The sequence below is a fragment of the Odocoileus virginianus genome, chromosome 18 (assembly GCF_023699985.2).
Source record: "Odocoileus virginianus isolate 20LAN1187 ecotype Illinois chromosome 18, Ovbor_1.2, whole genome shotgun sequence".
Classification (NCBI taxonomy): domain Eukaryota; kingdom Metazoa; phylum Chordata; class Mammalia; order Artiodactyla; family Cervidae; genus Odocoileus; species Odocoileus virginianus.
Genome location: NC_069691.1, coordinates 38,724,626 through 38,737,965, shown reverse-complemented (window position 1 = coordinate 38,737,965; position 13,340 = coordinate 38,724,626). Strand labels below are relative to the sequence as shown.

At 42.2% G+C, this 13,340-nt stretch overlaps 1 protein-coding gene across 3 annotated transcripts in view; it reads right to left on the bottom strand.

Moving 5' to 3' along the window:
• The window catches only part of TEK (TEK receptor tyrosine kinase), a 119,548-nt gene that overhangs the window by 63,077 nt on the left and 43,131 nt on the right, over positions 1-13,340 (bottom strand). For all 3 annotated transcript variants that reach the window (XM_070480596.1, XM_070480595.1, XM_020887751.2), the window contains exons 2-4: positions 8,832-9,143; positions 2,066-2,176; positions 806-958 (exon numbers count right to left, since the gene is read on the bottom strand). In XM_070480596.1, coding sequence (XP_070336697.1) covers positions 806-958; positions 2,066-2,176; positions 8,832-9,143 — 576 coding nt within the window. The remainder of the gene's footprint in view (positions 1-805; positions 959-2,065; positions 2,177-8,831; positions 9,144-13,340) is intronic.

Here is a 13,340-nt window from a genome sequence, read left to right as displayed (position 1 = left end):
CAGGGGTGCTAATCACCAGAGGAATGACAGAGCATCCCTGTCAGAACACTGAGACCCGAAGACCTGAACATTTAATATCATGAGTAGCTAACACAAGTGGGAAAATTCAGGGTAAATCTCTTGCTTTCTATAGATCAATTTTTGGTATAAATGACTGGTGATAGTTACTCTCCACCTTGATAGCTATAATAGGGGGAAACATTTTCACTAGTTCTAATACCTGCATTTTTCAAACTTGAAAACACATTTGGGAGTTAAATGATCTCAAAACTATGTGATTTTTATGGGGGACTTAGTGTTTAACTAGATATTAGACTAACCCAGAAAGCCTAACTCATCTCCCAGTAGCAGACACCTTTTAGGGGGACTGTCCAGCTCACAGTGATTCTCATTTTGTCTGAGGAAACTGCTGCTATTCAAGTGTGAGGTCCGAGTGCCCTCGCTGTAAAATGTGGCTCCACCCCTGTCTATCACTCCTTGGTCTAGGCAAGTAGACACCTGACAAATGTCAGACCAATCTGACTCTTTATCCTGAGAGTGCAACGTTTAGAAGTAAGTGAAACATCACTGAAGCTGAGTTAGGGTAATGGTAGCATCCTGGAGAGAAAGTCCACCCTCCCACACTGCAGTGCTGAGCTGCAGATCTTCCCTGGAAGATATTTTTCTGGAACTTGCTTGTCAGCCTTTAAATCAGTTTTTAAGAGTCTTCAGTATACTTCCAAGTAATCCCAGTTTCTGCTTAAGTATCCAGAGTCAGTTTTGGTTACTCACAACTCAAAATGGTAACAGCTACACCGTCACTTACTGCGGACTATGAGCCTGGTGAAGGCTGAGGTGAAGAGGTTTCCTCCTATGTACCTGGCCGAGTACACGCCAGCATCCTGGGGCTGAGCGCGAGGCAGATGCACTTCCAAAATGTCAGGGACTTCGTGCCGGGGCACCGAGTGGATGAAGGAACCTGTAAGGGTGAAGAGTGGAGAACCATGGGTCACCCTCAAACACTCCTGTTCCCTTGTCTGGCCCCACCACTTGATCAGCTTTTCCTGACCTGATATAGAAAATGTGCTCAAGCATATTAGATGTGGGAGAAGAATGAAAAGGTTGCTATTGAATGCTCTCCCAAAACTTGAGAAAAGGATGGTGTTGGAGCAGATAGGTTAGTCTACGAGGGCCACCACTGAACATGAAGATGAGGGCAGCCTAACATTCTTATCTTCTGCAGGGAGAGGCAAACAGACAAACCTGGGGAAAATGTCAGGTAACCTTGCCAACTAATCACTTAAGCGACACCTAGAATTACTGCTCCCATCTGTAAGTCTCACCCATCCACAGAACTCAGACTAGTCCCCATTCATATCTCAGCTGCATGAGACAACTGCCACCAGACGGTGCCAAACTGTAGCTGGACACAGAGAGATTTGCATTGCACAGTTAGACCCCCAGAATCACTGCCAACTGGCATTCCAGGTTCACCCTGGCCTTTCCCTTAGCCTTGCAAACAGAGTCACATATCACATGGCAGAATTTGAGACCCCACGTATTACATCGTGATGGAATTTTGTTGAACATTCATAGTTCATGTTGTATATTCCCATAACATCTTATGGAAAAGATGAACTTTTTGACTAACCCAATACACTGTAGGTGCATTCATATATGTATATAAATCTCCATTTTAATTTACTTAAGTAACCAAACGTATTACCTAAGATAGCTTCTATCATAGAATTTGGTTGGGCTTTCCTGGTGGCTCAGACAATAAAGAGTCTGCCTTCAGTGCAGAAGAGCAGGGTTCGATCCCTGGGTCAGGAAGATCCCTGGAGAAGGGAATAGCTACTTACTCCAGTATTCTTGCCTACAGAATTCCATGGACAGAGGAGCCTGGTGGGCTATAGTCCATGGGGTTGCAAAGAGTCAGACAGGACTGAGCAACTAACACTTTCACCTAGCAGCTTGACTTCAAACATCTGGCCCCCAGACTGGAATGAGATAATGACCCAATATTGCTTGGCTGTCTGATGTCTTACACAACAGTGCGGGAATGAAACAAAACACATGGACTCACCATTTTTGTAAATCACTGCGTCTTCTTCTTTAATCAATACCTTTTTGAAAGATATGCTCACATTATCTCCCCTGTCCACAGTCATAGTTAAAGTAGCTGGTAGAAAGGAAGCTATTAAAAGAGAGAGAAAAAACCAAATGAGAAAATGAGGTTACATAGCTTCTCCAGGAACAACTGAAACTTGAATCAGAGGATGAGGTCCAGGACTTGGCAAGAGTCAGGGATTTTCACGTTAGCTTAGAGAGCTACCCTATGAAGGACCTGATGCCTCTGAACCATGAAAAGCGCCTGGGCTTTAGGTACAGCTGCTTGCTTTGCTTAGTACCTGCCAACCCAGGCATGGCACTCTGCAAGACTCCCACAGAGATGCTGCGGGGCAGAAGGTGATGAATGTGGACCCAGAGGGAGAATGGTGTAAATCAAAGAGCATTGTAAGCACTGGAATTAGACAGTCCTGGGCTTAAGGTCACCCTCTGCCAATTTCTGAACCTCTTTGACCCACTTACTTCACCTCTGAACACCTCAGCTTCCTCATCTGTAATTTGGAAGTAAAAGTATTTACCTTAAACAGTTGTTAGGAACATTAAAGGGCTTCCAAGGTGGCGTAGTGGTAGAGTCTGCCTGCCAATGCAGCAGATGTGGGTTCAGTCCCTGAGTTAGGAAGATCCCCTGGAGGAGGAAATGGCTACCCACTCCAGTATTCTAGTCTGGAAAATTCCATGAACAGAGGAGCCTGGCGGGCTACAGTTCATGGGGTTGCAAAAGAGTCAGACATGACTAAGTCACTAAACAGCGACTAAACACCAACCAACATGAACATTAAAGGATGAATGCCAAAGCCCTGGGTGCTTAGAAGAGGTCAGGATCCTTCTCATATATAAACAAAGGCCACGCTGCTGTGCTGACGTGTGCAGTGTGGCCGTGAGTGGTAGGGAAGGCAGACGGGAACCCCAGGGGCCACTTCCCAGGGCTCCCTGTCGCCTCACTAGAGGCTCCATTTCACAATCTAAGCCAAGTGGCTCTTAGTCTCTGCGACATGCCCTTCGGCTCCTGTGAGAATTTTTCGTGACCAGTTCATGCTGTTGTTCCTTTCTCTGCGGTTTGTTTATATTTTCTGCTCCTTTGTGTGAAGATTGTTTAGCTGACCGTGGGACTTCTCACTCAGCATTGTATACTGAAAGGGAACCGAGATTCCCTCTTCGGCTCAACTCCAGCGTGGTTGTTCTTTCTGGCCATTCTGTGGTTCTTTATTATTTCAGACTTTGTGCCTTTTAAGCTCCCTCTTTTGTGAGGATCTGAACACAGTCACACGGCCGCATTCTGCCGCCCAGCCTGCCACCTCCTGCCTTCATGGCTCTGGGCTCACTGCTCTTTGCTGAGGACTAACGAGGGGCATCCACAAGTCAACTTTGCAACTTGGGCTTCCTGATGACACCAGAATCTGGCTCAAACTTTACACATAGTCAGATAATCGTGTGACTTGACCAGATCATGAAAACAATAAGCTCTTATAAACCAGGCGTTTTAAGAACCTTGCACATATTTAATTTTCATAATATATCCAGGAGATAGGTACTACAATTATCCTAATTTTACAAACAAGGAAATCAAGGTAGAGAGAGATCAGGAATTCTCTTCAAGATCACACAGCAAGTTCACGGGACAGCCAGGATTTGAAGCAGGTAGTTCGGTTCCAGAGGCCTCTCCTAGAACCTTTTTTTAAAAAAAATTTTTAAAAAAAGAAGTATTTAATTCTTCTTATCTTTTGATCACACTGCATGGCAGGTGGGATCTTAGTTCCCTGACCAGGGATCGAACCTGTGCCCCCTACATTAGTAATGTGGAGTCTTAACCACTGAACTCCAAGGAAGTGCCCAACATTTTATTTATAAAATGAGATTACTGAGGCCTACATTAGAAGATGACTTGCTTGAGACAATTTGGATTGGTTAATTAACTCACAGATCTTACCTAAGAATATAATTCACTTATTCCTTAAGAAGTAGAGAAGAAACTACAAGATAGCAAAATGACATTATTACTCTTAAGTGTTTATTTATCATTAAATTGAAGGAGACAACTGAAATTTAGCTCAATTATTTTTCATCTATGGGAAACATGTTTCATTTTATGTCCATTATTACTTTGAGTAATTACCTAACAGCCCTATGAAGACAAGATATCCACATCTATCATGTGGGTAGTGGAGTTAAGGGTGACTAAGTCCCTTCTTGAAGGCCTCCTGACCATGAGTAAGTGTGAAAGTTGAGACACACACTTAAGACCTCCACCCTTGTTCCAGACATTAGCACTCCAGAATCATCCTTCCCTAGGCCCACGTCCTTACTTCTCACTTCCAGCCATTCTGAACTGTGCTCAGTGCTACAAACAGACTACGTGATCACTCATATCCACTTTCTCCCTTCTCTTCCCTTTCCCTGTGTCTCACCAAGCCCTACTTATTCATCAGTCTCCGTTGAGACATCACTTTTTCCAGAGGCCTCCCAGAATCCTGGAATCCAGGTTCAGTTCAGTTCAGTCACTCAGTTGTGTCCAGCTCTTTGCAACACCATGAACCGCAGCACACCAGGGCTCCCTGTCCATCATCAGCTCCCGGAGTTTATCCAAACCCATGTCCATTGAGTCGGTGATGCCATCCAGCCATCTCATCCTCTGTCATCCCCTTCTCCTCCTGCCTTCAATCTTTCCCACCATCAGGGTCTTTTCCATTGAGTCAGCTCTTCACATCAGGTGGCCAAAGTATTGGAGTTTCAGCTTCAACATCAGTCCTTCCAGTGAACACCCAGGACTGATCTGCTTTAGGATGGACTGGTTGGATCTCCTTGCAGTCCAAGGGACTCTCCAGAGTCTTCTCCAACACCACAGTTCAAAAGTATCAATTCTTGGGCGCTCAGCTTTCTTTATAGTCCAACTCTTACATCCAGGAATCCAGGTTAACTGCCCTAGTACTATCCTCCCATATGCTCTGCCCTTCCCAATTACAGCCCCACTCAAAGTGACTCTCTCCTACTGGACTGGGCATTCCAGGAGGGCAGGCTCATGGCGGTTTTGGAAGGCAGCACAGGGTGGTGGTTCGGGCCTTGGTTCTGGGATCTGGCCGCAGGACACCTTCCCAGGTCCAACATGGGGAACCAGGTGTGTAAATGCTTCTAAGTTACAATAGTTATAATGTTTATCTATTAATAGGAAATCATAATGGTCCTCATCAGATATGCATTTGCTAATGATCCTATTACACAGCAATGTGTATAAAAAGTTGCTAGGGAGATGTCAGGCACATAATAAGTATTTAAGAAATGTTAACATCAATGTACCTCCCATGTGTGGCAGAAATAGAGGCTTAGGAATACTTGTGGAGAGAATACATGAATGAATCTGATTTCTAATTTTTCTGTTTACTTTGTATTTTTAACATGCTCATTTGAGTTATTCAGATACAAATGGCAAATCTGTCAACTTCATAAATCATGTTTGGGAAATTGCATGTTCTTAAAGCTATTTCTCAAATGAAAATAGGAAGAAAAATAACATAGCTGTCCTCTGATAAAATACTCTGAAACAGATATTTGGATGTGAAAATGTTTCAAACTTCATTTATACTTCCCTACCCCCAAATGCAATTTTCAAGGAGGTTTGAACAAACTGCTTTTGACTTTTTCGGATGATACCATTGATAAAACAAACAAAAAAAATCATTCAGCCATTTGGACTATGCAAGCCAGTTTAAGCTGTGTTTTGCCACATCTCAAATGGATTTTCCACTTCCTCCCCAGATACACGAGTCAGCAGCAAGCAGGAATATAGTGGTGTTTATTCTATCCTGCTGTGTCCCTAGACAGGCGCTCCTGAGTTCCCAAGAAGTTTTAGTAGGGAATTAATAGTGTCATGAAGACATAGTGTTGGAGGTTTTCTTGACTCACCATAAAAGATATCACTTTCTTTGCACCATATTTTAGCCACTGCATGGTCAATCAAAGAAAATCAGTTCAACAGCCTGATATGATGTTATTCAAATACAGGAGAGAATGTACTACCTATTTTTCTATTTTGTCTAAACCTCCACAATTATGTCGACAGCTAATATTAAAATTTTCCATAATTGAATGGGAAAAGTAACAGTTCCACTAAATTACTGCTCATTCCAAGGCACTAAATAATGATAATTATTGAACATCTAGTGTGAGCCTGGTGGCTCAGAGGTTAAAGCGTCTGCCTGCAATGCGGGAGACCTGGGTTCGATCACTGGGTTGGGAAGATCCCCTGGAGAAGGAAATGGCAACCCACTCCAGTATTCCTACCTGGAGAACCCCATGGACGGAGGAGCCTGGTGGGCTACAGTCCACGGGGTTGCAAAGAGTCGGACACGACTGAGCAACTTAACTAACTAGTGTGAGCCAGATAATGCTGGTGCTTTTGTTTGATCCTCAAACGTATGTGGTAAAGTCTCTATCTCCATTTATTTTTCAAATGAGCAAACTACGATTTCAGTTAAGTAACTTGCACTGGGTTAGACCAGCGGTTGCAGAGCTGGGCACCCTTCACCCCCAAGTCTCTGTGCTCTAGGTTGCTTTCTGGGGTTTCCATTAGAGTTGTTGTACTTTGCAAAACAAGCACTCAAGAATGGGGGAGGGTTGTTAACCTTAAGTGAGAGTGATATGGAAAGGGTAGCACAATACAGGCTCTGAAGCCAGACTACTTGGCATCAAATCCCTTTCCCACCATTTACAAACGGCTATTGTTATTATTATGTAAATTGTTCTGCAATATCTCACTTTGCACGGGCTTTCAGGAACATAGCTACTGTGTAAATCAAATCTTAAACTCATGGGAGCTGGCTTCTTGCATGTACCATCTTATTCTTATTTAAAACCTAAGACACTTTTGAAGATATACCCATTTCACAGATGATTAAAAATGAGACCAACAGAAGTTGAATAAGGTCATACAACTGGTAAGTAGTAGGAAAATAATTAAACTCAGGTGAAAGTGAATCTAAAAAAACCACCTTCTCTCCACTGTTTGTCACTATGCATGCCTGCCTTAGTCTCATTTAACTAAATAAATTTAAACTATCCTTTACCTGTGCTGACCAGGACTCTCACTTTGGAGGGATCATTATAATTGTTTTTAGACTCCCAATGTTTTGGTTTAATACGCTCTATGGTTTCCTATTTATACATTTCCAAGACAGGCCCAGAAAAGGCATTCCTCATTTCATTCCTGTGAGGCCACTGGGGCACAAATCTCAGATCATCTTTGTTCAGAATGTGGACATATCCGCAGAAGGCCATAACTCTTAATACAAGTCAAATCCCAGATGCCACATTTGAAAAATAACAGAGTCGACTTCAGCCATGATAGCTTTGGCACACCTCACATCCCTTTGTTCAACCTCTCTTCCCTCACTGGAGAGCTGCATTCCTGGGAATTTCTGTTGTGCATTTTTCCCACTCGCCTGGTGTCACTTAAAGGTGAATATCAGGGTTTTGCTAAGAAAGCCTTTTTCCTCATTTTTGATGAATAATGGCTTTATCACTTTGATCTTAAAATCTTGCTGCTTTAGGGCAGAGCAGAGTCATTAAACAATGCTTACAATGACATCTCCTCCACCTACCATGAGTTTGGTGGACTGGCCCAAAGATACAACTTGTACCCACTTCTATTTTTCTTTGGGTGACCCACTTCCATCACATCACTGCCTTGTGAGGCATAGCAGGGAGTAATACTCTTCTTTTTTTATATAATTAAATTCATTTACTTTTAATTGAAGGATAATTGCTCTACAGCATTGTGGTTGGTTTCTGCCCAACATCAACATGGATCAGCCATAAGAAGGCTCTCGACATCCTCCATCTCAACTGCTAAAATGAAGCCACAATCTAACAAGAATGGCAGCCTATAAAAAGGTCCCAATTCTTCACCCCTCCTTGTATCCAAAATCTTGGCTGTTTAATTGTGTAGTGCCCTCCCATCTGGACTTTAGCTTGGCTCTTTGACTTGTTTTGAGCAATAAAAATGAGGCAGAAGTGAGGGCATACACTGAGGCTAGGTTTCAAGAAACCCTGTGTGTTTCCACTTGCTGTCTTGTACCCCTGGCATCTCCATGAGAATATACTTAGGTTAGTTTGCTAACAGGTTAACAGTCAGCTGGAACAGAGCCAAGGAGGCCCAAGCAACGTCAGACTAATAAACTTACAGCCATCCAACATCCATACACTTGAGAAACCCACCCAATCAAGACCAGCAGAGCCACCGAATCAAGCCAGCTGACTTAGACACACAACCTTGGACTGTTGATTGTAGTATGCCACTGTGATTTCAGTTGTGTGTTACACATAATTACTGTGTCAAAAGATAACTAATGCACCAAGTAACTAATTAAATTGAGTTGGCAGTGGACAGCTGTCTTCATTGCTGTGAATCATATTATATACATGTAACATGTCCAGATCTCCATCAGGACCATGGAGTCCTCAGTAGAACATGTGGTATATATTTTCACTTCATTTCATGAACTAGGCACAATGTCTAGTGAAAGGGGTATATAAGAGACAGCTGGACTGAATGATCTCTTATCACTAATGCTCTGTGCACTAGAGATAGCAACTCTAGGAAAGAGGCAGACAAGGTCTTCAAACTCCACACTCAGGTAGCTCACGCCCAGACTGAGTGAGCAGCTGCCAAGACAAGAGGCAGGCATGTGTCTCAGTAGACCTCATCTGCTCACAACTAAGAGGCATGTTACCTTGTTGGCGCATCTTCATGGTCCGTATCCTTATCGCCTGTCCTCGAACTCGCCCTTCACAGAAATAAGCACCATTGATTTTACTGGCCTTTTCTCTCTTCCAAACAACTTTTTTAGCCCATTCTCTGGTCGCATCTTGAGTCACTTCCAGTGGATCCTGGTGCTGGTTCATTAAGGCTTCAAAGTCCCTTCCGATGGTGATGGGCTCATGGGGGCGCCATCCAGAGGCAATGCAAGTGAGGGATGTCTCAGCATCAGACACAAGAGGTAGGGAATTGATCAGGATCAGGTCCATGGCACCGTCCACTGTTGCTAAAAGGAAGGAGGAAACATAATGTATAAGGAAGGTTATTAACATGGCCCCACAGGATAAGGTAGTTTCACAAAGCTTTGTCTAAGAATAACTGTATGAACAAGTCTTTCTAAAATGCTTCTCTGATTATGTGCTTATCTTCCATTGGACAAAATCTGAAACTCTTTACCATGGCATCAAGACTCTTTGTCACCTAAGCCCTGCTAACCACTCTTACCCCACTGCACTGTAATGGACTGTCACTCATTCTCCATTCCCCAAACAAGCTTTGCACAAGGTATCTTTACCACTACTGTGCCTGAGACATAGTTAAGTATTCAGCAAGTGTTGAGACAAATTCATGATAATGGCTTTATTATTTTTATTATGAGCTATCATTAATAATTATCATTATTTATGATAACTAATCAATTAGTGATAATGTGGTTCTATCCCAATAATTGGGGCTTCCCAGGTGGTGCTAGTGGTAAAGAACCTGCTTGCCAATGCAGGAGACGTAAGAGACAAGGGTTAAGTCCTTGAGTTGGGAAGATCCATTGGAGGAGGGCATGGCAACCCACTCTAGTTTTCTTGCCTGGAGAATCCTGTGGACAGAGGAGCCTGGAGGGCTATAGTCCATGGGGTTGAAAAGAGTCAAACACGACTGAAGAGATTTAGCACACATCCCAATAATAAAGTATTCTAAGGAAATGTGTCAACTACATACACCATATGCTAACTTTATAGACCCTCATCATTAGCAAGGTATTGTCTGATTCCATAATAAATTCTACAAGGTGAGGGAGGAATGGAGTGAACTCTGCATTTCCCCCTGCACCTCATCTTTGACAAACGTAGACAATGTATTAAGAAGCAGAAAAAAAAAAAGAAGAAGCAGAGATACCACTTTGCCAACAAAGGTCTGTAGAGTCAAAGCTATGGTTTTTCCAGTAGTCATGTATGGATGTTAGAGTTGGACCATAAAGAAGGCTGAGTGCAAAAGAATTGATGCTTTTGAACTGTGGTGTTGGAGAAGACTCTTGAGAGTCTCTTGGACTGCAAGGAGATCCAACCAGTCAATCCTAAGGGAAATCAGTCCTGAACATTCATTGGAAGTTAGAGCTGAAACTCCAATACTTTGGCTACCTGATGTAAAGAGCCAACTCATTAGAAAAGATCTGATGCTGGGAAAGATTGAAAGCAGGAGAAGGGGATGGCACAGGACAAGATAGTTGGATGGCATCACTGACTTGATGGACATGAGTTTGAGCAAGCTCCAAGAGATGGAAGGACAGGGAAACCTGGCATGCTGCAGTCCATGGGGTCACAAAGATTCAGACATGACTGAGTGACAGAACGATGACAAAGACCTGTCTTGCAGGATTCTTGTAAAGATTAAATGAAATAAAATACATAACCTTCCAAGAACCGTGTCTGTAATAAATGGGGTACTCAATGATGATTATTTCATTTCTTTTTATTCTGTTTTCTGAACACCTAGTCCAAAACCTCAAATCTCCCCAAATGCAAAAACAAAATTCTACCTGATTTCAAAATAGTGATAAAGCACATTCACAAAAAGAAAACCCTCTCATTTCACTTTCTCACTCTCCCTCATCCTCTCTCCCTCTCCCTTTCTATTCTCATTTCCAAAGTTTCTAAGATAAGCCAATGGAATCTTGCCTAGTCTCTCCTCTTGGTGAATGCAGAAACACCTGGGATGGAGGATGTTTTCTGGCTCCAGTGATGATTGATTCTCAAGTCTATAAAAATGATCAGGAGACTAGACAGGTCAAACACATCAGCTGACAGGGTCTAGTGGAGTCCCAGGGATCTTTGTGTAGATGGAAAGTGATTCAAGTAGGTTATGTGTTATCTCCTTTAATAGTCATCAAATTCTCCCAACAACCCCAGGAGGTATGTGCCTACTATCTCATTTTCAAATATAAAGAAATGAGGGTGCAAAAGATTGAGTAGCTTATTTTAAGTCAGAGCTAGAATTCCAGTTCTCATGGTCTTTCAATTCCTTAGCTGTACTGTGGCTTTCGTGCCCCAAAGCCTTTGAACGTGGAGACCCCTGTGCCTGGAATGCTCTTTTTCACTCTCCACAAGGCTAACTTTTCTCATCCGTTGGGGTCTTAACTTAAATGCCTATCTCTTGGAGGTCTTCTTTCCCTATCTTATCTATAATATCTACACACTCTCATCCCACTCTCCTCAGTGCAGCCTTCTATTTGCTTCCTTCATAAAGATTACCAAAATCTGTGATTATTTTACTTGATCTCTCTTTTCCTAGATGGTAAGACTTAATGAGCATCTGTTGGATAAATGGATGAATGGATAGATGGACAAATTTTATACCAGATCTGATTTATTCACTCTCCCCAATTCATTTGGCTCCTACTTTCAGAAAAACGAGTATAAAAGGAAAGTTTTCTTCTATTTATAATAGCCAAAACATGGAAATAACCTAAATGTCCATTGACAGATGAATGGACAAAGAAGATGTGATACACACACACACACACACACACACATATATATATATACACACACACACATGCCATGAACTATTAATTAACCATAAAAATGAAATAATGCCATTTATAGCAACAACAGTGGACCTAGAGATTATCATCCTAAGTGAAGTAAGCCAGAAAGACAAATACCACACAATACCACTTATATGTGGAATCTATAATATAACACAAATGAAGCTATCTCTGAAATAGAAACAGACTCACAGATATAGAGAACAGGCTTGTGGTGGCCAAGGGAGAGAGGGGTAGAGGAGGGAATGAACTGGGACACTGAGGTTAGCAGATGCAAACTAATATATATAGGCTGGATAAACAACAAGGTCCTAGGGCATAGCACAGGGAACTATATTCAATACTTCATGACAAACCATAATGGAAAAGAAATGAAAAAGAACATATAGATGTATAACTGAATCATTTTGCTATACAGCAAAAATTAACACAACGCTGTAAATCAACCATGTTTCAATAATTGTTTTAAAAAAATGAAAGTGCTCTTCTGAGTCTAAATTGACTCCTTGCCCATATTTAAAAGACTGTTTTGAAAAAAAGAAAAAAGGCTGTTTTGATAATTACTGAGCTCATGTGGGTAGGGAAGCAGATGTTATGTTTTTACAAAATGCCATAGAAAGGTGGTCAATCATTGCTAAGGATTTGGAGTAGGTATTCATCTACAAGACCTACTCATGCCAAGCTCTGTGCCTGCCATGAAGTCCTCATATAATTTTCAGTGGCATTTGCCAATGTTTGATATATGCAGTGATGTTTTAAGGATGATCCTACTAGGAGATACATTTCAATCTGACTCACTAGGAAGAATTTCAAAGTCAAGTCTTAACCTAAGTAGGAGTTGGTGCTGTAATTTTTTTCTTGTAAGGTTAACTCAACACACTGAGGGTAGAAAACTTGACTCGCATGGATTGTCCAAGCCTGACTCTCAAGCATCTAGCTTGCTTCTAGCCTCATTGGTTTAAGATTTCAAGAGAGGGAACAGAGGTTAGGATAAGAAAAATGTCACAAGAGAGGATGAGCTAGGAAACCTAGCAGGGTACAGCCTCCAAAATAACACCAGAGAACAGCTGCCCTTCCACACTTGCACACACAGCCCTGCCTCCCAGCAAGTGCCACCTTTCTCCCACACTCACTCGTTCCAGATATGTTCCCAGAGGGAACACAGTAATTCTTTCAGCTCCAGTGAGATCCTGGCCCATTTCTAGGGCCAGCTGAATGATTTGCCAAAACCAAGGGCTCTGCTCTGAACTCACCAAACTGGGTCAGCACAGGCCATGGTTTATTTAATGACTTTAGGAAATAATAGAAAAGGCAGCTGATTTGAAAAGGCAACCACACTGCATCTGCAAATAGTTTCTAGGTACGGATCTAGTTTCTTTTTCCTTTTGCTCCTCCTGGCTCTCTCTCATTACTTTCAGGGAAAGAAAGGGAAATTGTATACACCGAGAGCCTGGATTTGACTACAGGTTGCTACTCTTCTTTAGCATGTCAGTTATAGGAAGCGCTTTTCCACCTGTGAGTTCTCTGTCCTTTGTACTGCCATGAAATAGCATAAAATAGCAAAAGAATTTTGTATATGAGCTTTAGATATGGGAAGAAGTACCTACCAGATTGCTGGAATGAATTTTAAAAATCATGTTTGTCTTTCTTAAAATAAGAGCCTAT